At 35.7% G+C, this 26,978-nt stretch overlaps 1 protein-coding gene across 1 annotated transcript in view; it reads right to left on the reverse strand.

The window, feature by feature from the left end:
* Positions 1 to 21,702, reverse strand: part of LOC128663198 (Golgi membrane protein 1-like) — a 45,194-nt gene extending 23,492 nt beyond the window's left edge. Inside the window, exons 1-4 of the mRNA XM_053717408.1 lie at positions 21,608 to 21,702; positions 17,982 to 18,121; positions 9,779 to 9,958; positions 5,195 to 5,249 (exon numbers count right to left, since the gene is read on the reverse strand). Coding sequence (XP_053573383.1) covers positions 5,195 to 5,249; positions 9,779 to 9,958; positions 17,982 to 18,107 — 361 coding nt within the window. The 5' untranslated portion in view covers positions 18,108 to 18,121; positions 21,608 to 21,702. The remainder of the gene's footprint in view (positions 1 to 5,194; positions 5,250 to 9,778; positions 9,959 to 17,981; positions 18,122 to 21,607) is intronic.
* Positions 21,703 to 26,978: the final 5,276 nt, after the last annotated feature.

Below are 26,978 nucleotides of genomic sequence, written 5' to 3' on the forward strand. Positions count from 1 at the left end.
TTGACGTAGGTTGTTTTCAGTGTCTGAAAGTATATAGGAGGTTGTGCCTGTATTTTGAATGACTGTTTCTGGGTATGGTTGAATTTATTATGATGTATATCTTTTTATTTTATCTGTCTATGCTCATCTTGTGTCAGTTCAGGAGTTTAGAACTGTACGAATGCAATAATTAAAAGTGTTTTGACATTTAAAAGAGTGCTGTACTCCTTGTCTTTTTATAGGACTATCTAACAGTTTAGGTTGTTCTCTCTAATAGTGCTGAATAAATAAATATATATATATATAATTAAATTAATGTTTATAGATAATCGCAATTGTATGAATGTTTTAAAATTAAAAATTAAAAATGAACAACAAAGTGAAATTCTTTATAAGCAATACCACACATTAATATTCTTAGTCAATTTTAAAAAAACCTGCACTTTATAACCACTGGAATGAACTGAATGACAAATTTAAATGTGGTAGCTCGCATGACTATATGTGCATGTGGGTTTGGGTTGGTGTATATATTTACTCAAATTGAATTGTAGAAAGAAAACATGAATTTCTTATTTATTGCAGATGTAGCTCAATTTCTTTATATAACTCCAACTTGTGCACTTATAATGAATTGGAATGTCATTGAAAGAGAAGCCAAAAAAAATTAAAAAAAAAAAACAGTTGAGTTTTTATACTGTAAAAAATGGTGGCCAGTAGCAGGTAGCAGGTCAAATCCAACTGATGCTTGACAGTAGAACACTGCATGTGAGAGGCTAAAGTATTGTACTGTTCACGAATGGTAACTACAGTTCTTAAAATTAAAGCAAAGGGGGCTTGAAATATTGTCATTTCCTGAATGAAATCATAGTTTAAAATGTATCTCAGTGGTTGTCATTTACTCTCCTGTACTTTATTATACAAAGATTTAAAAGCTTACATGATGGTTGCTCTGATCTAAATAAGAAAAGTGGTTATAAATGGAATAATATAATGTGTCTGTTACCAGCCTGTATAATAATGGTTATAGATGTGTCAACTAGACTTGATATCTTGGAATTAATGCCTAGGTATGCATAGTTGCCAACATTTAAAAATAAAATTCCAGGGACACTTTGCAGCAGAGTAAGCAAGCGGGTTACTGGAGTATTGACGACCTACTGTTCAACTGCTCCACCCACTCAGTTCTGCAATCAAAACACACCCATTTGAAAGTAATAGTATAATTTAGACTTATCCATAGTTTATTATACAGATTACAGCACCAAGCTCTTACACCTACCCAGCCTCTGGAACACATTCTGGGCATATGGTTATTTTAACAACACAGCATCAAAATTAGAAAGACAAATAATATGTGTACCCATTCAATAATAATAACAATATTCCATTAGGAATGAATTATATTTAAATAATACACTATATCTATTTATCATCTATCTATCTGTATATATGTATGTGTATATATATATATATATATATATATATATATATATATATATATATATATATATATATATGCAAACAACAAATGTTGTGCAAAAGAGATTTTCAGGGATATTTCCAGGGACAAAAAAAATCCAGGGACATACAACAAAATCCAGGGACTGTCCCTGGAAATCAGGGACTGTTGGCAACTATGGGTATGGAGCCTAGGCATGGACATTATAGTTATAAATATATATTATTTATATTTGTTGGAACAGACTATACACATTCTGTTCTCCATTTAGTTGATCAGAATCTAAGTGGATTTCCTAGAATGTATTTTTTTGTTATTTATAATAATATAGGTCTTATTCACTTCTCTATAATTATATGGAATAGCAATCCAGTGGTGTCGCTACAGGGGTGGCAGGGTGGTCATTTGCCCCCCCCTGAGAAAACCTTGCCCCCCCGGCTGCCCCCCTGCCACCAACCCCTGTGCAAGCATAATGTACTGATAATAATGTAGTTGTAGTGTGACTGTAAAGTGAATCTGATAGATAGATAGCTTTTTCTTTCTTTTTTTTAATTGTTTGTAAACCGCCGGTGTTTTCTGAGAGTCCTCACTGAAAATGAGTAATAAATTATGCGTAGCGCAGCAGCAGCACATGCCTCCACTCCACGTGTTCAGTTAGTTGGATTTAATTTTTTGAGCCCCCAGGCCCCACCAACCACACGTGCCTCGTGCTGGCCTGGCTCTACACGCAGCACCACGGCACTACAATACGCCATGCTTGATGGCTGTTGGGGCTATTTGCTTCTCTTCCTCCACTGAGAGCATTTGCTTGCACATCCCAGAATCAGGATGGTAGTATTTGCCGGAGCTGCACTGTGACTGAGAGCGGATGCCTAGAATATCCCTGAGTCTGGAACAGAAGTATAAGTATTTATTGGATCCTGGGTCGGAAAAGATTGATCCAAGGTACTTTGTTTATTTGTTCCCATGAGAGACACAGTGGGGTGTGTTACACATACAAGTCGCAGATATAGTACTGTTTTATAACTTTAGCATGCTGCCCGCTGCCCAGTGAATCACGCTGCTGTAATATTTTGATATTATGAAAATGCTAATATTAGGTATCGTCAAGACCCAGGTCTTATCAGCTGTTCAGATGCTCTATTAGGCAGTCAGTGAGGATGAGCCAGCCTTAGCCAGGTACAACTTTTTGGATGGATGGATCATGGTATATCCATTATGTGATTGTGAATATGCGCATGTTAAAGTGCACTATATATACATAAAGTTGGGGTATGGACTCAGTTAAAGTCGGATCAGAGCTTGTCATGGGTTAAGTAAGCTTGGACTGCTACAGATAAATACAACAGTTAAATACATAATGGAACTCTTTCCTACTTTTTGGTTAGACATCCAGTTCTAGCCAGTCCACTCCCAGAGTCCAAGGTCATGTTCCTACAGCACACTGAGCACAAGGAACATGACCAGAGACTGGGAGAGGACAGTGTGCAGGACAGAGAGCATGGGAAGGAGCAGCACCAACAGGCACTGGGAGACTGGAGATAATTTGGCTCACAGTGTCTGTCAGAGAGACTGGTCTGGAAGAGAATTTGGCTCACTTTCTGTCAGAGAGACAGACTGGGAGAGAATTTTTCTGACACTCAGTGAGCAAAATTCTCTCCCAGTATCTTTGACAGTGAGCCAAATTCCCTCCCAGTCTCTCTGACAGACAGTGAGACAAATTCTCTCCAAGTCTCTCTGACAGACAGTGAGACAAATTCTCTCCCAGAGAGACTGGAGGGAATTTGGCTCACTGTCAGGGAGACTGGGAGAGAAATTGGCTCACTATCTGTCAGAGAGACTGGGAATGAAATTGGCTCACTGTCTGTCAGAGAGACTGGGAACAAAATTGTCTCACTGTCTGTCAGAGAGACTGGGAGAGAATTTGGCTCACTATCTGTCAGAGAGACTGGGAGAGAATTTTGCTCACTGTCAGGGAGCCTGGGAGAGAATTTGGCTCACTGAGTGAGCCAAATGTTCCCCCAGTCTTTCTGACAGACAGTGAGCCAAATTCTTTCCCAGACCAGACTCTGACAGACACTGTGAGCCAAATTCTCTCCCAGACTTTCTGACAGACAGTGAGACAATTTCTCTTCCATTCTCTCTGACAGACAGTGAGACATTTTATCTCCCAGTCTCTCTGACAGACACTGTGAGACAAATTATCTCCCAGTCTCTCTGACATACAGTGAGCCAATTTCATTCACAGTGTCTCTGACAGACAGTGAGCCAATTTCTCTCCCAGTCTCCCTGACAGATAGTGAGCCAAATTTTCTCACAGTCAGGGTCTCAGGGTCTGTTCATTGGTCTTCATTAGTGACATATCTAACATAGGGGATTCATTACAGATCCCTGGTCACTGGTGTTTGCTAAAATTGCTTTAAACTTTTAAGAAAAGCTTTGACGTGTTTTCCTCTGAACTGAAGCCATACCTGAGGAAGAAAGAAAAACTCTTGACGGCTTCTCTTTTAAGTATTAGGTTAGTATAATAAGAAGGTATCATTGCATACCACATTACTCTGGTATTTTGAAATCCTATTTATATATATTTATTTAGTTTATTTTCAGTGGTATGATTTAATGGTGAAAATTATTAGTGCCCCCCAGTTTGAGTGTAGTATCTTATGTGCCCCCCCTATATATTGTTCCTAGAGTCACCACTGGGTGTGGCAATTAATTGTACTGTGTAAACAGGATTGCAAGATGTTTTTATGGCGTGGTGTTGTGCAAAAAATAATACAGGGAAGTTCATTACCACTTTTCCATATTCATTTGTATATGGTAGTGTCTATTAATAATTATTTTTGTTCTTTATGTTGATATGTGGAAAAAGCTGTCACATGTTTAATTTCTAAAAGAAGTTACATTCCAGTCATTCTAATAAATTAGTAAGTGGACAGTAGAGTGGATTGAGACTTAAAATCAGGGTTATTCCACCAAATATTAATTTCTGAGCTTTGCTAAGTTAAAATATGTTTACTGTGTTGTTTAAAAATGAGTATGAACTTGTTCTCTTTGCATTATTCAAGGTCTGAAAATGCTGCATCTGTTTTGTTATTTTGACCAGTTGTCATTTTCTGCAAATAAATGCTCTAATTGACAATATTTTGTATTTGAAATTTGTGAGAAATGTTGTCCGTGATTTATAGAACAGAGAAACTGATCATTTTGAAGTGGTCCAGCTCTGTGTGTGTGTATATATATATATATATATATATATATATATATATATATATATATATATATATATATAAATGTCAAAAACGAGAGCACTCACCAGGACTTAACACATTAAAGCAATCACAGCTTTTATTTGACAAAGTGACGTTTCGAGGATTCTAACCTCGTCCTCAGACTTTATATATACGTTTCAGACCTCTCACAGGTCCTAAGTCATGTCTATATTTTTTTTTACTAAAGCCTTTATATAAGTTTCATTCCTTTTGAAAATGTATCAACTTTGTTTTCTGCATTCTAATTTAAAAATCTATACAATTTGTTCTAGATAAATTATGTGATAATCTTTTTTAGATTAAATATAATCTATGCCATATATATATATATATATATATATATATATATATATATATAAATAAACAGCTGATAGAGATATAAACAGATAGATTGACAGGCATATATCTCTAGATAAATGGGTTGTTGATACATAGACACTTTTATTTACTATAAAAAGCATTAAAGAAAACAAAATCTTACTTTTTAAATCCTCAATGGTTTCATGCTTTGATAAAAGTTCACTTTGCAAACGGTTCTAAAAAACAAAATATAATCACATACATGGAAACAAAGCAAAATAAATGTATTTAAATGAATATATAATTTATGCAAATGTTTTGCTCTTCTCTAATTATCCTTTAACCTCTTAAGGACATATGACAGAATTTTTCCGTCATAAAACAATTGAGCAAACTGAAAGCTGTTATGCAGTCTTGATTGATTACCATTACTCATTTCTCAAATAAACTTTCAGTGCTAGATTGTGAGAGGAGTGGTAGTTTGCACTCGCGTATTTTCTCGCACTCAGAGATTCATGCTTTTTTAGTTGAAAGTAAAAAGTTTAAGCGCTTGCGTTCGCAAAGTCGCTGTAACACATAGACATTGAGAAGTTGTGAATGCAAAATCGCATTTCCCCATAGACTTCCATGGAGCTGAAAAAGATGAAAAAAACACCCACAAGTTGCGTAAACACTATCCCAGTTATTTAAAAGCGCAACAACATAAGTAGATAATATTGCATATTTTATAATCGAATGTTCTGCACATAGCAGAAAATGTTCTATTTATTCTTAAAGGGACAGTCAAGTCCAAAATAAACTTTCAAATAGGACATGTCATTTTAAACAACTTTCCAATTTATTTTTATCACCAAGTTTGCTTTGTTCTCTTGGTACTCTTAAAATAAATGTAGGTAGTCTCATATGCTAATTTCATAGACCTTGAAGGCCACCTCTAATCTGAATGCATTTTGACAGTTTTTCACCATGAGAGGGCATTAGTTGTGTGTCATATAGATAACATTGAGCTTACCTAGGAGTGAGCACTGATTGGCTGAAATGCAAGTCTGTCAAAAGAACTGAAATAAGGGGTCAGTTTGCAGAGGCTTAGATACTTATAACTGTTGGTTATGCAAAATTTGGGAATGGGTAATAAAGGGATTATCTATTTTTTAAACAACCAAAATTCTGGTGTTGACTGTCCCTTTAAAGAGATATTTAGATAAAGGGTAATCACAGAGGTTAAAAGTGTATTAATATAACCATGTTTTCAGTGCAAAACTGGGAAATGGATAATAAAGGGATTATCTATCCTTTTAAACAGTAAAATAATTTGAGTTGACTGTCCCTTTAAATTAGGAGTGAGTGCATGTCTACTACACTTGTGAATAATTATACATACATTATATATATATATATATATATATATATATACACATATATACATATATATATATATATATAAATACAGTATACACACACACACATATACATGTTAAGACATGTATGTATGTATCTCTATGGAAAAGCCCTTTGCAGTCCTTTTTTTTCTAACATCTGAGACCTCATATCTTTAAGCTCTTATTTTTTAATGCAGTTTTTTAAAATCATTTTTATTAGTGTTATTATGAGTGTACTCTTAATTTGTGTTTTTTGTGATACTTTTTTGTCTTGTGTATTAGTTAACCATAGCTCTGAAGCATTCTAGCATAAATCATGATTGCGCTCATGTGTTCGCATTTACTTTCAACTTGTAATACGAGCGGAATTTAACTTGCGTGCAAATGGCCGTGAAAACCCGATATTGCTCACGCACAAACAATAGCATGCCGCTCGTAATCTAGCCCTTAGTGTTATGGGTTATATGAATAATTTGGCTGCCTAATCTCCCATTTATCTACCAAGCTACAAAAATTTGCTCATGTAGGCTAGATTACGAGTGGAGTGGTAGTTTGCACTCCTGCTTGTGCGTTATCCCTGCTAGACTTCGGCTTTTTGCACACTTCAGGTTATGCACATATTACAAGTTGAAAGTAAAAAGTTTTCGCTTGCACACTAATCCGACAAACACAAAAATCTGATCTTCAAATATCATGACCACGTTTACGTATTCCCCCATAGACTTCAATGGAGCCAAAAAGTGAAGTAACAAGCTAACACCCTTACCTGCGCCCAAACCCGATTTCATTTTCTCAAGTGCGCTAACCCGACATGAAAAAATGAATATTTCACATTCCGATGTTCCTCACATAGAAGATTATGTTTATTTATTCATAAATAAATATTTCTATATATATATCTGATGTTTTTTTGGGTAAAATATATATCTATACCTATATATACAGATAATTATATATAGGTGTAGATATATATATATATATATATATATATATATTTAAAAAAAAGAAAATCTATTTATTGCATAAACATGATTTTACATGTTTTCTACTACTTGACTACAAAGGTCTTCAATGCACTTAACCCATTAGTATCCTGTAGCTTTAAGCGCCCTCTAGTCTAGGTTTCAAATATTCAATTGCATATAATATCTGGGAAGGAGGTATATAGGATAAAGGTTTGCGCTTTTACGTTTAACAATTATTCAAAATGCCTAAACATTTGTAATTGCAACAATTTTCTGGGCGAAGTGATGCATTAACTGACAGAAATGCAGGGATGCCAATATTTTTGCCCATGACTGTATATACAGTATCTATACACATACATATACATACTTAGGAATGTATATGTATGTATCTCTATGTTAAAGCCCTTTGAAAGCCTTTTTTTTTCCCTTCTAACACCTGAGACTGCTTACTTTTGAGCCGTTATGACTCATATTCATAGATCTGCTACTCTTTAAAGTGGGGAAGTGAGCTGTGTCTGTGTATATTGTTAATATATAGGGGCCGAATGATCAAACTCCGAATGGAGCTTGATGCCCCTGTTTCTGTGCGAGCCTTCAGGCTCGCTGGAAACAGTAGTTATGAAGTAGTGGTCTAAAGACCGCTGCTCCATAACATGTCCGCTGCCTCTGAGACTGCGGTCTTCAATCCGCCCAATCCTATACGATCGGGCTGATTGACACCCCCTGCTAATGGTCGATTGGCCGCAAATCTGCAGGGGGCGGCATTGCACAAGCAGATCACAAGAACTGCTTGTGTAATGATAAATGCTGACAGCGTATTTATCGATGTGCAGCGGACATGATACGCTACATTGTATCATGTCCGCTCGCACATTAATAAATAAAACCCTTAGTCTTTTTTGTGATTGGCTGATGGCTGTCACATAATACAGGAGTAGTGGAAATAAACATAACTTTGAAATTTGTCAGAAAAAAATCTACTACTCATTTAAAGTTTAGACTAAGTGCTTTTGCATTGTCTTTGGGTTATAACTTTGGCGCCAAATGTAACTGACTCTCCCATTTTTACTTTTAAATATTACTGTGTGCTTGCTAGTGAGTGCCAGGTTTTCTATGTGTTGTATTAATAATTTTTGTAAGTTTCACTTTGGGCCTGTCACCTAGGTTAACTGCCTGGGTTGCTGGGAACTGTGCAGCTGTCTGTAAGTATTCCTGTATGTGGGGTTCACAGTGACTTGGGATGTGTACTTTGTCCAGTCTGAGACTGCGGCCCATTTCTGTGTTTTATATATATATATATATATATATATATATACAGGACATCCAGTTCTTGGTAATGTCACTGTTGCGCCATATTTTCTCCACTTGATGATGACTGTCTTCTCTGTGTTCCATGGTATATCTAATGCCCTGGAAATTCTTTTGTACCCTTCTCCTGACTGATACCTTTTAACAATGAGATCCCTCTGATGCTTTGGAAGCTCCCTGTGGACCATGGCTTTTGCTGTAGGACGCGACTAAGAAAATGTCAGGAAAGTCCTACTAGAACAGCTGAACTTTATTAAGGGTTAATCAGAGGCACTTTAAATGATGACAGGTGTGTACTGACTCCTATTTAACATGATTTTGAATGTGATTGCTTAATTCTGAACACAGCTACATCCCCAGTTATAAGAGGGTGTGCACACTTATGCAACCACATTATTATTAGTTTTTTGTTTACTTCCCTCCACCTAAAAGATTTCAGTTTCTTTTTCAATTGAGTTGTACAGTTTATAGGTCACATTAAAGGTGGATAAAGTTCTGAAATGATTTATCTTTGTCTCATTTTTTACAGCACAGAAACCTGACATTTTAACAGGGGTGTGTAGACTTTTTATATCCACTGTATATATATATATATGTATGTGGGTGTGTGTCTTTATATATGTATTTAATTGGCTTTATCCATACATTTTTTTTTATTTCAAAGTCTTAAAAAATTTAAAGGATTAAAATAGGGGGACATTAAACAAAAAAAACTTTCTTTCATAATTCAGACAGAGCATCCAATTTTAAACAACTTTCCAATTTACTTCTACTATCAAATTTTCTTTATTTTTTTAGTTATCCTTTGTTGAAAAGCAGGAAGGTAAGTTCAGGAGTGTGCACGTGTCAGCAGTTCTATATGCAGCAGTTTTGCAGCAATGTTATACATTAGCAAGAGCACTAGATGGCAGCACTATTTCCTGTCATGTATTGCTCCAGACGTGCACTCTACATATCTAGATATCTCTTAAACAAAGAATAACATGAGAACAAAGCAAAATTTGATAATAGAAGTAAATTAGAAACTTTTTCAAAATTCTATTCTCTATCTGAATCATAAAAGAACAATGTTGGGTTTCACGTCCCTTTAAATCAGTTTCTTTTGTTTACCCTCTCATCCACGTATCTTGCATTTTGTTCTTCTGTTTCCAATTCACGCAAATGTTGCATTTTTTTCATTTCATCCACTTGTTTTCTTAGTTTTTCCTGTAAATTAGCTGTCCTTTGCTGTATAGCAGATTTCTCAGAGAAGATTTGCTTTGATTGCCTTTCTAGGAGTAAAATTTCATCCTGAAAAGTAGAAAGATAAGGTGGGCATATAAATCAGCTTGTACAGTACAGTATTACAATGCTTTATGCTTAATTAAAGGCAGCACATCAAAAACTTTCTACCTCGTAAATGAAACCCTTATTCCAGGTTTGAAGGCTATTTTAACATTTTAAGGAATCTGTCTTGTTTTGCTCAATTGCAGCTATAAAATAAAAAAAAAAATATACCCTTAAAAGGACATTAAACACTAAATAAATGCTAAACAGAATGATGCGTTCAAAGAAAAGATGATTCTGAGAATAACATGTAGATGTATTTTTTAAAGTTTCATTAGTTGTTTAAATAGTGGCAAAATCAGTGTAAAGTTTAATGTATTTAAAACAATGGGAGCTGCCATGTTGTAACTTAGGTTGAATTTCAAATAAGCAGTAGATTCTTTTTCTGACAAATGTTTTTTTTCTCTTATTTTCCGTCCTCTTCTATCATGTGATAGACATCAGCCAATCACAGACTAGTATACGTATACCCTGTGAGCTTGTGCACATGCTCAGTAGGATCTTGTTCCCTAGAAAGGGTGAATATAAAAAGCCTGCAAAATTTGATAATGGAAGTAAATTGAAAAGTGTCTTAAAATTGCATAATGTTTCTGATTCATAAAAGTTTATTTTTTAATTGAGTGTCCCTTTAACACAAAATACTAACTGTAATACCATTCAGTCTACACTTTGCCAGTATGTGATGTGACAGCAATTCAAAAATATTTTTAAAATAGAAAAATTGTTTAAATGAAAACACTCTCTACAACAGTGCATCTTCCCCTTTATCCTTGCTATTCTGGTTCTTGTTAGCATTTAAAGGGACATGAAACCCATTTTTTTCATTCATGATATAGAAAGAGCATGCAATTTTTAACAACTTTCTAATTTACTCCTATTATCTAATTTGTTTTATTTTCTTGATATTCTTTGCTGAAAAGCATATCTAGATATGCTCAGTAGCTGCTGATTGGTTGCTGCACTTAGGAGCCTCATGTGATTGGCTCACCCATGTGCATTGCTTTTTCTTCAACTATGGATATCTAAAAAATGAAGCAAACTTAATAATAGAAGTAAATTGGATTGTTTAAATTTGCATTCTCTTTCTGAATCATGAAAGAATTTTTTTGGGTTTAGTGTCCCTTTAACTTCTTAATTTTTTTTCAATTCCTCCTATCAGGTTAACCAATGGGGACTCCCTCCTCCTTTAATGAATATTGCTTTTGCCCTGGAAACAAGCTTTGCTTAGCAGCAAGTCAAACCTATCTTCTGCTGATGAAAGCTAATGAGCTCAAAACGGCTGTTATTAAATTGATTTTTGATTTTGCTGCAAATACTTCATAAGGGGATTGCTGTGGTTAAGCACAGTACTGGAAGCAAAAAAAACCCATGATGCATTGTATATCTAACTTGCATATCTTACCCATATCTTTATCTGCATATCTTACAAAGTAAACAAAATACTTCTGGGGAAAATCATGCATTGATTATTGAATAGATGTGCTAATTGTCTATGCAATGTTTTTGTGTTTTTTTCAAATATAATAATAAATATATCCAAGGCTTGACCTTGTGCAATGTATTAGATAAATCACTTCCCTTCATCAAACTAAATATATTCTCAGGTTCTGAGACTGCAGATTTATTACACACATAGAGACACACACTAGGGTTAAAGGGACAGTCTAGTCCAAAATAAACTTTCATGATTTAGATGGGGCATGTAATTTTAAACAATTTTCCAATTTACTTTTATCACCAATTTTGCTTTGTTCTTTGGTATTCTTAGTTGAAAGCTAAACCTAGGAAGTTCATATGCTAATTTCTAAACCCTTGAAGGCCGCATCTTCTCTCAGGGCATTTTGACATTTTTTTTACTACTAGAGGGTGTTAGTTCATGTGTGTCATAAAGATAACACTGTGCTCACGCAGGTAGAGTTCTCAGGAGCCAGCACTGATTGGCTAAAATGCATGTCTGTCAAAAGAACTGAAATAAGGGAGCAGTCTGCAGAGGCTTAGATACAAGATAATCACAGAGGTAAAAAGTATATGTATATAACTGTGTTGGTTATGCAAAACTAGGGAATGGGTAATAAAGGGATTATCTATCTTTTAAAACAATAACAATTCTGGTGTAGACTGTCTCTTTATGTCCTAAAACAGAAAACTCTCATTTAAAGGGCCATGATACCCAAATGTTGAAACACTTGAAAGTGATGCAGCATAGCTGTAAAAAGCTGACTAGAAAATATCACCTGAACATCTCTATGTAGAAAAGAAAGATATTTTATCTCAAAAGTTCCTCAGTAGCCACATCCCATTGTAAAAGACTTCTAAGCAGTGACTCATTATGTCTGTCCTGGGACAGCTAAGGGATTGAGCCTCGTGCACTCTCATGTTATTTCCTTATTCAGTTTAAGGAAGTTTACCATGAAATCTCATGAGAGTTAAGTCAAATCTCATGAGATCACAGTAAAAGAGTTCATGACCTCAGCACTGCTGTTGCTGATTGGCTGCTGTTCATTTCTTCATATTTTTTTTTACCTGCAGCTGGGCAGTAACTGAAAGATAACTTTTTACACAGAACTTGCTCTGCTGAGCTGAGCAAGTTGTGAGGTAAAATATCTTCCTTTTTTACATAGAGATGCTCAGGTGATATTTTCATCTCAGCTTTTTACAGTTATACTGCATCAGTTTCAAGTGATTTAGCATATGAGTATTATGTCCCTTTAACTTTTAGGATTCCTTTTAAGATTTATATAAAAGTTAATTAGCAGACTATATTCTTACTGCAAATCTGGTTTTCAAACTGTCTTAGATAAAATCATCCAGTATTTAAAGGGACATGAAACCCAAAATTTTTCTTTCATTATTCAGACAGATCATAGAGTCTTAAATAACTTTCGTTTTACTTCTATTTACAAATGTTCATCATTCTCTTGTTATCTTTAGTTGAAAAGCAGTGACATAAACTAAGGAGTATGCACATGTCTGGAGCACTATACGGCAGCAATTTTGCAAGAATGTTATCAATTTGCAAGAGCACTAGATGGCAGCACTATTTCCTGTCATGTACCTAGGTATCTCTTCAACAAAGAATACCATGGGAAGAAAGCAAATTTGATAATAGAAGTAAATTGAAAACATTTTATAAAATTGAATGTTCTTACTGTATCATGAAATAATTGTTTTGGGTTTCATATCCCTTTCCAACATTAAAATAAGTGATTTCTATTGAAGATTTATAAAGTCAGGGATACTTCTATAGTTCTTCATAGTGTTGTCCGTCCTATTTATCATCTATATGAGTAAAAATGGCAATCACCTCCAATAGTAACCACTAGGGAAATGTTGCGGAGGATGAATGGACTTTAATATCAGGGCAAAAAATCATTGTTTCTCTAAATTAATATTCATATAGGGCATGTAATTTTAAACAACTTTCCAATTTACTTTTATCACCAATATTGCTTTGTCCTCTTGGTATTCTCATTTGAAAGCTAAACCTAGGAGGTTCATATGCTAATTTCTTAGACCTTGAAGGCCGCCTCTAATCTAAATGCATTTTGACAGTTTTTCACCACTAGAGGGTGTTAGTTCATGTGTTTCATATAGATAACAGTTAGCTCATGGACATGAATTTACCGAGGAGTGAGCACTGATTGGCTAAAATGCAAGTCAGTCAAAAGAACTAAAATAAGGGGGCAGTCTGCAGAGGTTTAGATACAAGGTAATCACAGAGGTAAAAAGTGTATTATTATAACTGTGTTGGTTATGCAAAACTGGGGAATGGATAATTAAGGGGTTATCTATCTTTTAAAACAACAAAAAACCTGGTTTTGAATGTCCCTTTAATTAAAAAAAAAAGTTAGCCAAATATCAATGAGAAAATATGAGTATAAAATAGATAATATTTTATTTAAGTAGATAATATAGCATGAGACAATACAGCATGACTTTATTACAAGTATTTTTAGGTTTGTTCTGATTCTCTAATTATTTTTACTACTAAATATAAAAGTCACCCTTGGGTCAAATAAGACATTTGGGGTGCAATCCGATATATACGGCGCAGGTTTCGGCGCAAGCGTAGAAACCTGCGCCGCCCGTAGTTTCACCTCGCACATTGACCTATCACATAAACGGCGCAGCCAGTTCCTAAAGTGCCGTAAGTCGGACAAACTAGCGATGTCCCGATATCAGCGTAAGTACAAATTTCTGGAGTCGCCAGTGACCGCATAAAAAAACGAACTAAAGTATAAAATCTCCCGTTACTGTCTAACACGCCTCCCAAAAATAGCCCGGCACGTATATACCCCTCTAACCGCAATCCCCCCTCTCACTCCTAACAATAAATGTATTAACCCCTAAACCGCCGCTCCCGGACCCCGCCGCCACCTATATTATATGTATTAACCCCTAATCTGAGCCCCCTAAACCGCCGCCACCTATATTATATGTATTAGCGCCAAATCTGAGCCCCCTATACCGCCGCCACCTACATTAACTATATTACCCCTTAATCTGACCCCCCTACCCCACCGCCACCTACATGAACTATATTACCCCCTAATCTGAGCCCCCTACACCGCCGCCACCTATTTGAAATATATTAACTCCTAATATGATCCCCCTATACCACCGCCACCTATTGAAATATATTACCCCCTAATCTAATCCCCATACACCGCCGCCACCTATTTGAAATATATTAACCCCTAATATGATCCCCCTACACCGCCGCCACCTATTTGAAATATATTACCCCCTAATCTAATCCCCCTACACCGCCGCCACCTATTTGAAATATATTAACCCCTAATATGATCCCCCTACACCGCCGCCACCTATTTGAAATATATTACCCCCTAATCTAATCCCCCTACACCACAGCCACCTATTTGAAATATATTAACCCCTAAACCTAAGTCTAACCCTAACACCCCCTAACAATTATTATTGAAATAAATCTAAATAATAATATTATTAACTAAATTATTCCTATTTAAAACTAAATACTTACCTATAAAATAAACCCTAAGATAGCTACAATATAATGAATAATTACATTGTAGCTATTTTAGGGTTTATATTTATTTTACAGGTAACTTTGTATTTATTTTAACTAGGTACAATAGCTATTAAATAGTTAATAACTATTTAATAGCTACCTAGTTAAAACAATTACAAAATTACCTGTAAAATAAATCCTAACCTAAGTTACCATTGCACCTAACACTACACTATGAATAAATAAATTAATTAAATAAACTACAATTACCTAAACTAAAATACAATTAAATACACTAAACTATATTACAAAAAAACAAACACTAAATTACAAAAAATAAAAAAAGATTACAAGAATTTTAAACTAATTACACCTAATCTAAGCCCCCTAATAAAATAAAAAAGCCCCCCAAAATAATAAAATTCCCCTACCCTAAACTAAATTAAAAAAGTAATCAGCTCTATTACCAGCCCTTAAAAGGGCCTTTTGCGGGGCATTGCCCCAAAGTAATCAGCTCTTTTACCTGTAAACCCCCCTGTCCATTAAAACCCACACACCCCTACTCTAAAACCCACCCGATCCCCCCTTAAAAAAACCTAAGTTTAACCCCCAAGTGCTCCTTACCTGTCCTGAAGACCGGCGGAGAAGGTCCTGTTCCAGGCGGTGAAGTCTTCTTCCAAGCGGCGACATCTTCTTCTTCCAGGAACCAGCCTGCGCAGAGCGGAGGAGTTGAAGACCGATGACCGCGGAGCTGAAGACCGTCCACTCGGGAACGCAATTATAAATGGCGTCCCTTGAATTCCTATTGGCTGATTTGAGCCTTCAAATTCAAATCAGCCAATCAGATGAGAGCTACTTTAATTCTATTGGCTGATTTGAATAGCCAATAGAATTACAGTAGCTCTTATTCTATTGGCTATTCAAATCAGCCAATAGAATTAAAGTAGCTCTCATCCGATTGGCTGATTTGAATTTGAAGGCTCAAATCAGCCAATAGGAATTCAAGGGACGCCATTTTTAATCGCGTACCTTGAATTCCTATTCAGTGTACGGCGGAGAACGTATGAAGAGGATCCTCCAAACTTCATGGCTCCGGTCTTCAGTTCCAGCGTTGCCGATCTTCAGTTCCAGCATCGCCGGTCTTCAGTTCCAGAGTGGACGGTCTTCAGCTCCACGGTCATCGGTCTTCAATTCCTCCGCTCCGCGCCGGCTGGTTCCTGGAAGAAGAAGATGTTGGATGGAAGAAGACTTCACCGCATGGAACAGGACCTTCTCCACCGGTCTTCAGGACAGGTAAGGAGCACTTGGGGGTTAGACTTAGGTTTTTTTAAGGGGGGATCCGGTGGGTTTTAGAGTAGGGGTGTGTGGGTGGTAGGTTGTACTGGGGGGGTTTGTTCTTTTTTTTACAGGTAAAAGAGGTGATTACTTTGGGGCAATGCCCCACAAAAGGCCCTTTTAAGGGCTGGTAATAGAGCTGATTACTTTTTTAATTTAGTTTATGGTAGGGAAATGTTATTATTTTGGGGGGCTTTTTTATTTTATAAAGGGGCTTAGATTAGGTGTAATTATCTTAAAATTCTTGTAATCTTTTTTATTTTTTATAATTTAGTGTTTTGTTTTTTTGTAATATAGTTTAGTGTATTTAATTGTATTTTAGTTTAGATAATTGTAGTTTATTTAATTAATTAATTAATTTATTCATAGTGTAGTGTTAGGTGTAATGGTAACTTAGGTTAGGATTTATTTTACAGGTAATTTTGTAATTATTTTAACTAGGTAGCTATTAAATAGTTATTAATAACTATTTAATAGCTATTGTACCTGTAAAATAAATATAAATCCTAAAATAGCTACAATGTAATTATTAATCTTAGGGTTTATTTTATAGGTAAGTATTTAGTTTTAAATAGGAATAATTTAGTTAATAATATTAATATTATTTAGATTTATTTCAATAATAATTGAATTGTCGGCGGTGTAGGGGGATTAGATTAGGGGTTAATATATTTAAAATAGGTGGCGGCAGTGTAGGGGGATTAGATTAGGGGTTAATATATTTAATATAGGTAGCAGCGGTGTAGGGGGATCAGATTAGGGGTTAATACATTTCATATAGGTTGCGACGGTGTAGGGGGATCAGATTAGGGGTTAATAAATTTAATATAGGTGGCGGCAGTGTAGGGGGATCAGATTAGGGGATAATAAATTTAATATAGGTGGCGGCAGTATAGGGGGATCAGATTAGGGGGTAATACATATAATGTAGGTGGCGGCGGTGTAGGGGGATCAGATTAGGGGTTAATACATATAATGTAGGAGGCGGCGGTGTCCGGGAGCAGCGGTTTTGGGGTTAAACACTTTATTAGGGATTGTGGCAGGGGATTGCGGTTGACAGGTAGATAGACATTGCGCATGCGTTAGGTGTTAGGTTTTATTTTGCAAGCAGTTTAGGGAGTTACGGGGCTCCAATACTCAGCGTAAGGCTTACTACGCCTGCATTTTATGGCGAGGTGAAAATGGAGTAAGATTTCTCCATTTTCGCCATGTAAGTCCTTACGCTGTATATTGGATACCAAACTGCGCAGGTTTGGTATATCACTTTATGGGCCAAAAAACTACGGCCGAAGGGTGAAATATACAAGCGTAACTTCTATGTTACGCCGTATATAGGAAACCAAACCAGCGCAAAATTTGGCGTCGCCGGCTTCTGCGGACGACGCTGCATATCGGATCGGGCCCTTGGTGAGTTTAAAGTCTAATATTTTTTTATTGATATTGACCCTACTATTTTCTAAAAGTGCTGTTGGATTATAAAAAAAATTCAAACCCACATTATTTTTAAAGTGCTTCTGAGATAAAATACTGTGGTATTTACTGCATACAGATTACATCCTTACACATTATTGTAATTTTCTAATGTGAATCAAGTGGCATTTTGTCATTTTCTTTATAGTTCTAAGATAAATACAATGTTAAATAATTGTGGAAATTCCTTACCTGTAGCTGTATTCTTTGAGTTGTTTCATTCATGTAGATATATCCAAGAATTAACAAAGTAGTTAATAGAAAACCTAATATTAAATTTGTAGATCTTAATTTGTAATCAAACCCCATTACAGCCATAATAAATGCAGGTTCTGTGAATAAAAGATAATAAAATGTGAATTATATGTATTCTTTATTAGAAGAGATAGCTTATTGTGCCGCCATAGTTATTCTATGTTATCTATAAAGTGTCAAGACAATTACATATACAATAAATGAGGACATAAATCTATTTTTAGTTATCTTACATGCTAAAGGCAATATAAGGAGATTATTTAAAAGAGATCAGGCATTGAGCTTTCCTGCCTAAATACTGTTGATTAAAGGGACACTGAAACCAATTTTTTCTTCTGTGATTCAGATAGAGCATGAAATTTTAAGCAACTTTCTAATTTACTGCTATTATTTTCTTCATTCTCTTGGTATCTTTATTTGAAATGCAAGAATGTAAGTTTAGATGCCGGCCCATTTTTGGTGAACAACCTGGGTTGTTCTTGCTGATTGGTGGATAAATTCATCCACCAATAAAAAAGTGCTGTCCAGAGCCCTGAACCAAAAAAGCTTAGATGCCTAATTTTTAAAATAAAGATAGCAAGACAACGAAGAAAAATTGATAATAGGAGTAAATTAGAAAGTTGTTTAAAATTGCATGCTCTATCTGAATCATGAAAGATTTTTTGGGGGTTCAGTGTCCCTTTAACTGATTGATTGATTAGTCAATAAAGATTTTAATATAAAACTTGTCAATAGGAGGGAATTAGCACCAGGCCCGGAATACGACATGGAAACGCAATCCACTGAACCTTCTGCAATCACTGAGTAGGAAGAGGTGAAAATAGACATCATGTTATTGAAGTTTCAGGAAGAATTAAAAAGAAGAGGAACGTTTTCATTTGTTATTATTATTGAAGTGTTAAATATTGTATTAATCTGGGGCCTTGGATGGAATTAGAAACTATGTCTTAAATAAAGCATCTGGGGTATAAGGTGTGTTGCACTGATTCAGTCATTTAAAGGGGTTCATTTGGGTGCTGGAAAGTTACTATGCAATTTAGGGTGTAGTACAAGATTAATGTGGTAGGAGGTCTTGTTGATAAGGGGCTAATTGTATTGGTCAGACTGTACTTTTAGGAGCTAATACTTTAGGAGCCTAAGCAGTAGATCCCTAGTTTGTGATGAGGAGCTGGTATGTAAAGGGTTAATAATGCATGCTAGCACTAAAAAAAAAAATAGGACTTTGTAATACAGCATAAAAATAGAGCTGCTATTAAAATTTACTGTTGCATTTTTATAACAGTAGAGGGGTTAGTGTGTTAAATTGAAGTTGAAGGGGGTTGGGGAAAGCATTTTGGGAGGTAGGGGCTTATAATGGTAGTTGAACAGAGGTTTTAGAGCTATCTGCAGCAGGTGGAGGGTACACGAAGGATGAGTTTGATTATTGTCAGCCTTATCCAACAGCTAGGAGTTTAATTACTGTTGGGACTGACTGAGATGCAGGCCTGTTGCCGATAGGGTTAATTGCAATTGTACACATTACATGCAAACATCAGCTCTTATTTCAAATGGGGCAAGAAGGATGTTCAGTGTAATCACTTGTAAAAAATATTTGATTATTTAGTGCATGCACATAAGATTTTACCATAAATTATAGTGAGTATAGTATAAAGCAACCAACATTGTGATTTCACCATAAACCTAAACATACATTTACATCCAGTCTCAGAAATGTAAACTGTCAAATGCAAAGCAACCTGTGGAATGGATCATCTATCAAAATATCTTATTTACATAACAAATTCATAACCAAATATAGAGAGATAAATAATGTAAGATATTTTAATAGTTCTAAAAATAAAATATGTATTGACCGGGGTTTCTATTTTCAATAAGTTGATATTATATAATCCTTTGTGATGACCTCATTGTTCTATGTAAAGAGATAAAGCTATAAGTCCTAGCTCAAAATAAGTAATAAAAACACATTGGTTACTGTTTTGAAATGTCAGATTTTTGTGTCAGTCCTTAAAAAAGATATACAATTACTAGTCTTTATAAATTAAAGAACACATGGCTTTGTAAAAATATAAAAATTGTATATTTAAGTTTAATACTATATTGAGTAGATTTGCTTATTTTTTTATTATTATGAAGAAGTCCATGTATCATTAGTTTTTATATAAAATGTATATATTTTTTTTAATGAAAATGACATCTACATTGCTTGTCTGCCTTGCAAAATGTATATGCTTTTATAAACTTACAGTTATGGTACTCAAGTTTCAAACAAGAAAAGTCAGTATTTAAATGGTGACCTATATATAACATAAATGAATGTCACACCTTTTTAAACTCTGAAGGAAATGATGTAGTTAATTTTATGACTGAAACACTTTCATCTAAAAATATTATCTACACTTGTGAGGTGACTTGCAGCTTGTTGAACTTAAAGGGACAGTCTACACCAGAATTTTTATTGTTTTAAAAGATAGATAATCCCTTTATTACCCATTTCCCAGTTTTGCATAACTAACACAGTTATAATAATATACTTTTAACCTCTGTGATTATCTTGTATCTAAGCCTCTGCAAACTGCCCCTTTATTTCAGTTCTTTTGACAGACTTGCAGTCTAGCCAATCAGTGCCTGCTCCCAGATAACTTCTCGTGCACGAGCACAGTGTTATCTATATGAAATACGTGAACTAACACCCTCTAGTGGTGAAAAACTGTTAAAATGCAATCTGAAACAGGTGGGCTTCAAGGTCTAAGAAATTAGCATATTTACCTCCTAGGTTAAGCTTTCAACTAAGAATACCAAGAGAACAAAGCAAAATTGGTGATAAAAGTAAATTGGAAAATTGTTTAAAATGACATGCTCTATCTGAATCATGAAAGTTTATTTTGGCCTAGACTGTTCCTTTAATGACCCTTTTCTAGAATGCTAATGAGATACTCTAGAGAAGTAAAATAAAGCATTTTGTGACTAATCAAAAATGCCATAGCTATATTTATACTAATAAAGACACCTTTTCAAAAGCTGCATCATATTGAATGATAATAGTTTTTTTATTCATATTAACATGTAATTATATTAAAATGTATTATATTTGTACTTTTATCAGTCTGTATTTGAAGAAAGCACGTCATTAATATTGACACTTTTTCATATAATACATTACATAAAATCTCAGACTTCATATAAACAATTTGTTAGCAGTACAGGGTATGCTTATAAAAGTTTCAAAAAGAGCAAACGCACACAAATTCCATGGATCTGCTCAGAGAAGACAGGAAAGAGAAAAATGTGAAGGAGAAATCAGAAGCTTCTTCTGAATAACAATAACATAAAAACAAGAAACCTTAGAAACCAGGAAAGACAGAGGATCCATTACAGCAATATGCTATGAAGTTCTAGTAAACATGATTATAAATCTCTCCATGGATCAAGCACAGCATTATAACGCTATGGATAGAAGGGATATGATCAAAAGTACTAGTGCCCTGTTTTGTGACCTTATAATGAACAAACATGTTTCCAGCATATTCTATTATATTTACATAAAGTTTAATACAACTTACCATCAGACTAGATAGTATTGCTGTCCTCCTGCTGCATTTAGAACTGTGTTGTGACAAAGGTGCAAACAGTAAAGACTAACAAAACCTGCTTGTCCTATAAATGTCTAAACAGGTTAAACACGTTTATTTGTCAATATGTGAATTCTAACAATAGCTTTATGAATTGATCAGCCCTGGAAAAGAATGTAGCATTGTGTTTTTAATATAATTCATCGAACAACCTGTATGTAAGTACTAGACATTTCTAATTTGCTTAAAGAGACAGTATCATCTTATAATCATTTGTAAAATCTATTCTGTCTGAATGAAAGTTGTTTGATTTTTTTGTTGTATATTTTTTATTTATTTTAGATCAAGGAGATGCAGTGCTTGTGCAAGTGCCCTAGGCCCCTAGCCCACTTGTTTCAACCACCACATACTTTACAGCTTCTTTTATGACATTGTTTGGAATACTGCCAGCTGAAAAGCTTCCTTGGGTTGCTTGAACTTGATACAGTTACTCGGGAAACGATAAATGCAAACATTAAACAGGCATTTCAAATGTTAGTAAAAAATAACTGATATACTTCTTGCTTAATTAATTGTAATACAGGAAACTATATTTTATACATTTCTTTCCTCATTGTTTTTTTTTGCACTTTTATAGAACTGGGATGATTTTATTCTTACTTTAATGCTAACCTTATTCCAATCCGTTTGAATTCATACACAAAATAAATTGTATGCAGGGGCATAACTGTAGAGGTCTCAAATGTCTCTACTCATACTGGATCCATGCCTCTAGAGGGTCTGTCACAACATAAACAGCAATGGTGTCACTACTGGTGGGCAACGTGGGATTTGGGCTCACACCTTCATTAATTTTGTCCCCTGGTGCCCACTGCATAACAGGGCTCAGTAAAGAAAGCGTATAGATTTGCCTTTAAAAATATGGTAGCAGGGTCTCAAAGATGGCCGCCACTGTGTTGTGGTACAAAACAAACCTTTTACCATATTTGTACAGGAAAGCTGTGCAAGTGACCATCCTTTGGCGTGGATTAACCAAGGGAAAAGGATGACTCACAGTCACAGAGAAGCTCAAAGTTTGTGGAAAATGGGTGTCTATTATTAATGAGATATTTTTGTAATGTTTTGTGGAGGGCATTGATGAAATGAAGGGGTTGGGTGATTATGCAGCTTTTTTTATGATTTCAAATTGAAAAATGCATGAAAATGTATGAGTAAAGGGTGTTTGTAATTTAGGGCCTGATGATTAAAGGATTGCCAGGTCCGCAAGAAATGCTCATTTCAGTCTTGCTAGTCTCGCAAATTGCCTACAGGGCAAAATGTTATAACAAAGTGGGCTGACACCCACTGTACAGACAAATACTGATTTGTCTTTTATAGGAAAGTATAAGGCTTGCTGCCTTTTGAACAATCCAAGCACATCACCAGTGAATTTGAAGCTCAGCAGTGTGGAGGGGGCATGTTTTCAAAACATGTTTACGCAACATATAGGGCTAGATTATGAGTGGAGAGCAAACGTTTGCACCCAAGCAATTCAGGCTTACTGAGGTATTACAAGTTGAAAGTAAACGCGATCGATAGAGCGTAACCATGATTCATGCTAGAATGATTACTGCATCAGCACAAAACACATCAAAAATATGTTACAAAATATAGTTACACTCATAATAATACTATCTAATAAACACTTATTAAAAAATACACACAAAAGTTATATGGGCTCAAAGATATAAGGTCTCAGGTGTAATAAAAAAAAGGCTGTAAAGTGCTTTAACATTGAGATACATGCATATACATCTCTAAAGATTAGTGATGTCGCGAATAGTTCGCCGGTGAATAGTTCGCGAAAAGTTTGGTGAAAAGTGTCAAATTTCTTGAATTTTATGCTTTTATTACTATAAAGATGAATTTGAAGTGGTAATAGTGCAAACACAATAGAAAGAGAGCAGCAGATTTAGAGTAGAAACTAACAAGAAGATCCAGTACCACATAGAAAAATATAAATATATTAAACTCCTTGTTTATATTTTATATTTATTTTTTAAATTGGGACTCAACTGTCTAGTAGTGATGTCGCGAACTGTTCGCCGGTACCCAAGATGGCCGCCAATAAGGCAGATGGGGAGGGGTGCTACACCACAGCATATGTAAATATGCTAAAAAAAATAAAAAACCTTTTATTTTAGTACTGGCAGACTTTCTGCCAGTACTTAAGATGGTGGGGACAATTGTGGGGTGGGGGAGGGAAGGGAGCTGTTTGGGAGGGATCAGGGGGTCTGATGTGTCAGGTGGGAGGCTGATCTCTACACTAAAGCTAAAATTAACCCTGCAAACTCCCTACAAACTCCCTAATTAACCCCTTCACTGATAACCATAATACACGTGTGATGCGCAGCAGCATTTAGCGGCCTTCTAATTACCAGAAAGCAACGCCAAAGTCATATATGTCTGCTATTTCTGAACAAAGGGGATCCCAGAGAAGCATTTACAACCATTTGTGCCATAATTGCACAAGCTGTTTGTAAATTATTTCAGTGAGAACCCTAAAATTGTGAAAAATTTAACGTTTTTTTTTTAATTTTATCGCATTTGGCGGTGAAATGGTGGCATGGAAATATACCAAAATGGGCCTAGATCAATACTTTGGGTTGTCTACTACACTGCACTTAAGCTAAAATTAACTCTACAAGCTCCCTACATGCTCCCTAATTAACCCCTTCACTGCTGGACATAAAACACGTGTGGTGCGCAGTGGCATTTAGCCGCCTTCTAATTACCAAAAAGCAACGCCAAAGCCATATAAGTCTGCTATTTATGAACAAAGGGGATCCCAGAGAAGCATTTACAACCATTTATTCCATAATTGCATAAGTTGTTTGTAAATAATTCCTGCGAGAAACCTAAAGTTTGTGAAAAAGTGAACAATTTTTTTTTTATTTGATCGCATTTGGCGGTGAAATGGTGGCATGAAATATACCAAAATGGGCCTAGATCAATACTTTGGGATGTCTTCTAAAAAAAAATATATACATGTCAAGGGATATTCAGGGATTCCTTACAGATATCAGTGTTCCAATGTAACTAGCGCTAATTTTGAAAAAAAGTGGTTTGGAAATAACAAAGTGCTACTTGTATTTATTTCCCTATAACTTGCAAAAAAAAAGCTAAGAACATGTAAACATTGGATATTTCTAAACTCAGGACAAAATTTAGAAACTATTTAGCATAGGTGTTTTTTGGTGGTTGTAGATGTGTAACAGATTTTGGGGTCAAAGTTAGAAAAAGTGTGATTTTTTCAATTTTTTCCTCATATTTTATAATATTTTTAATAATAAATTATAAGATATGATGAAAATAATGGTATCTTTAGAAAGTCCATTTAGTGGCGAGAAAAAACGGTATATAATATGTGTGGGTACAGTAAATGACTAAGAGGAAAATTACAGCTAAACACAAAACACCGCAGAAATGTAAAAATAGCCTTGGTCCTTAAAGTGAAGGTAATGTTAATACCCGTAGAATTCATAAATGCTTACAATATAATCAGTTTACTATGATCACAAAAAAAATTTTTTGGAAAAAAATAGAGTTTTATTCATTATGTTTGTTCCTACCGTTACAGGGCAAACTCCTCCCATCCTTTACTTCCCATTTTATTGTTGTGTGACGTATAGAGTGGTCCCACCCGCTCTATACATATCTCTAATGTGCGGTCACGAAGTTACTTTCTAATGCGCATGCGCAAATCGACAGTTTCTCAGTCTACCGCGCATGCGCGTCACGGCAATACCGGTGTCTCCAATGCGCTAGAAGCATAGTACTCAATGAATAACAATAATTTGTTCATTGAGTACTATGTTTTTTTGTGAACGAGAGCCGATTTTTATTAGTTTGAGCCGTCCGTGACAGCAGATGCTGTTTCTTGGGTAAGCTATCCAATGCGCATGCGCTAAACGGGAGCGCGCTCCAGACACCATTTACATCATTGATAATGGTTGAGCATGCGCAGGCTAAGATGTGGGCGGGTGACATAGTTCCACGGCCGCCTATCCGCCAGGATTTCAATAGGTTATTTGAGAAAAGTGACCTAGGGAGAAAAAAAAATAAAAATTACGGGCTGATTTAGGCGATGAATATTGTTTATATGGATTACGGCTATAACGTTGTTTAGAGTGAAACTTATAAAAAACGATGAATGAAACTTGTATTGATTTTTGGAGAACAATATTACTGTGGATCGTAAACATGGTAAGTTTACCTTCACTTTAAGGGAAATAAATTGAAAAATGGCCTTGGTTCTTAAGGGGTTAAAAAAAAACTAGAAATTTGACTGTGAAATAATAGCAGTCAGTGGAGGGGGGCGGGATCGTGGGCGGGGATGTCCGGGGGGCGTGCACGGACATGCGGGGGCGGGCGCGTGCACGGGGTGGGAGCGGATGGGAACTGCTACACTACAGAAAAAGTTGGTGTAAATTTTTTTTAAAAAAGGAATAAAAATAATAAAAAAAAGATCTGGCAGGTGGTGGGGGTTGGTCTGTTGGGGGGGGGGGAAGCTAAACTACAGAAAAAAAAAATAAAACCAGATGGCCGCCAATAAGGCAGATGGGGAGGGTTAGAGAGCTGTTTTGGGGAGATCAGGGAGGTTGGGGGCTAAGGGGGGATGCTACACCACAGCATATGTAAATATGCTAAAAAACATAAAAAAATTTAAAAACCTTTTATTTTAGTACTGGCAGACTTTCTGCCAGTACTTAAGATGGCGGGGACAATTGTGGGGTGGGGGAGGGAAGGGAGCTGTGGGAGGAATCAGGGGGTCTGATGTGTCAGGTGGGAGGCTGATCTCTACACTAAAGCTAAAATTAACCCTGCAAGCTCCCTACAAACTACCTAATTAACCACTTCACTGCTAGCCATAATAGCATATTTAGCATGGTTGTTTGTTGGTGGTTGTAGATGTGTAACAGATTTTTCAGGGCCTGCCAGGGCACAGTGTCACACCAGTGCAACTCATATCTGGTGTAACAGTAGTGTACATTAAAAAAAAAATACAATTTTGACTGTAATAGATTGAATAGCAGTTAGTTGTCTGCAAGTGTGTGTCAGGCCTACAGCGTCTACTCTGCCAACCTCTGCCAGTGCACAGTACCACTCATATCTGTTGTCACAGTAGCTTGCATGCATAGTACCACTAATCGAAAAAAAAATGACAGGAAGAGGCCGGCCACCCCGCAGGGGCCGTCGTGGTCGTGGTGCTGTGATTCCCTTTGGCCCTAGAATAGTGCCCAGTGTTCAGAGGCCACGTACCCTGAACTCGAAAAGTTCTGAGGACATAGTTGACTGGCTAACACAGGACACCCAATCTTCT

This window comes from Bombina bombina, chromosome 6 (assembly GCF_027579735.1).
Source record: "Bombina bombina isolate aBomBom1 chromosome 6, aBomBom1.pri, whole genome shotgun sequence".
Lineage (NCBI taxonomy): Eukaryota > Metazoa > Chordata > Amphibia > Anura > Bombinatoridae > Bombina > Bombina bombina.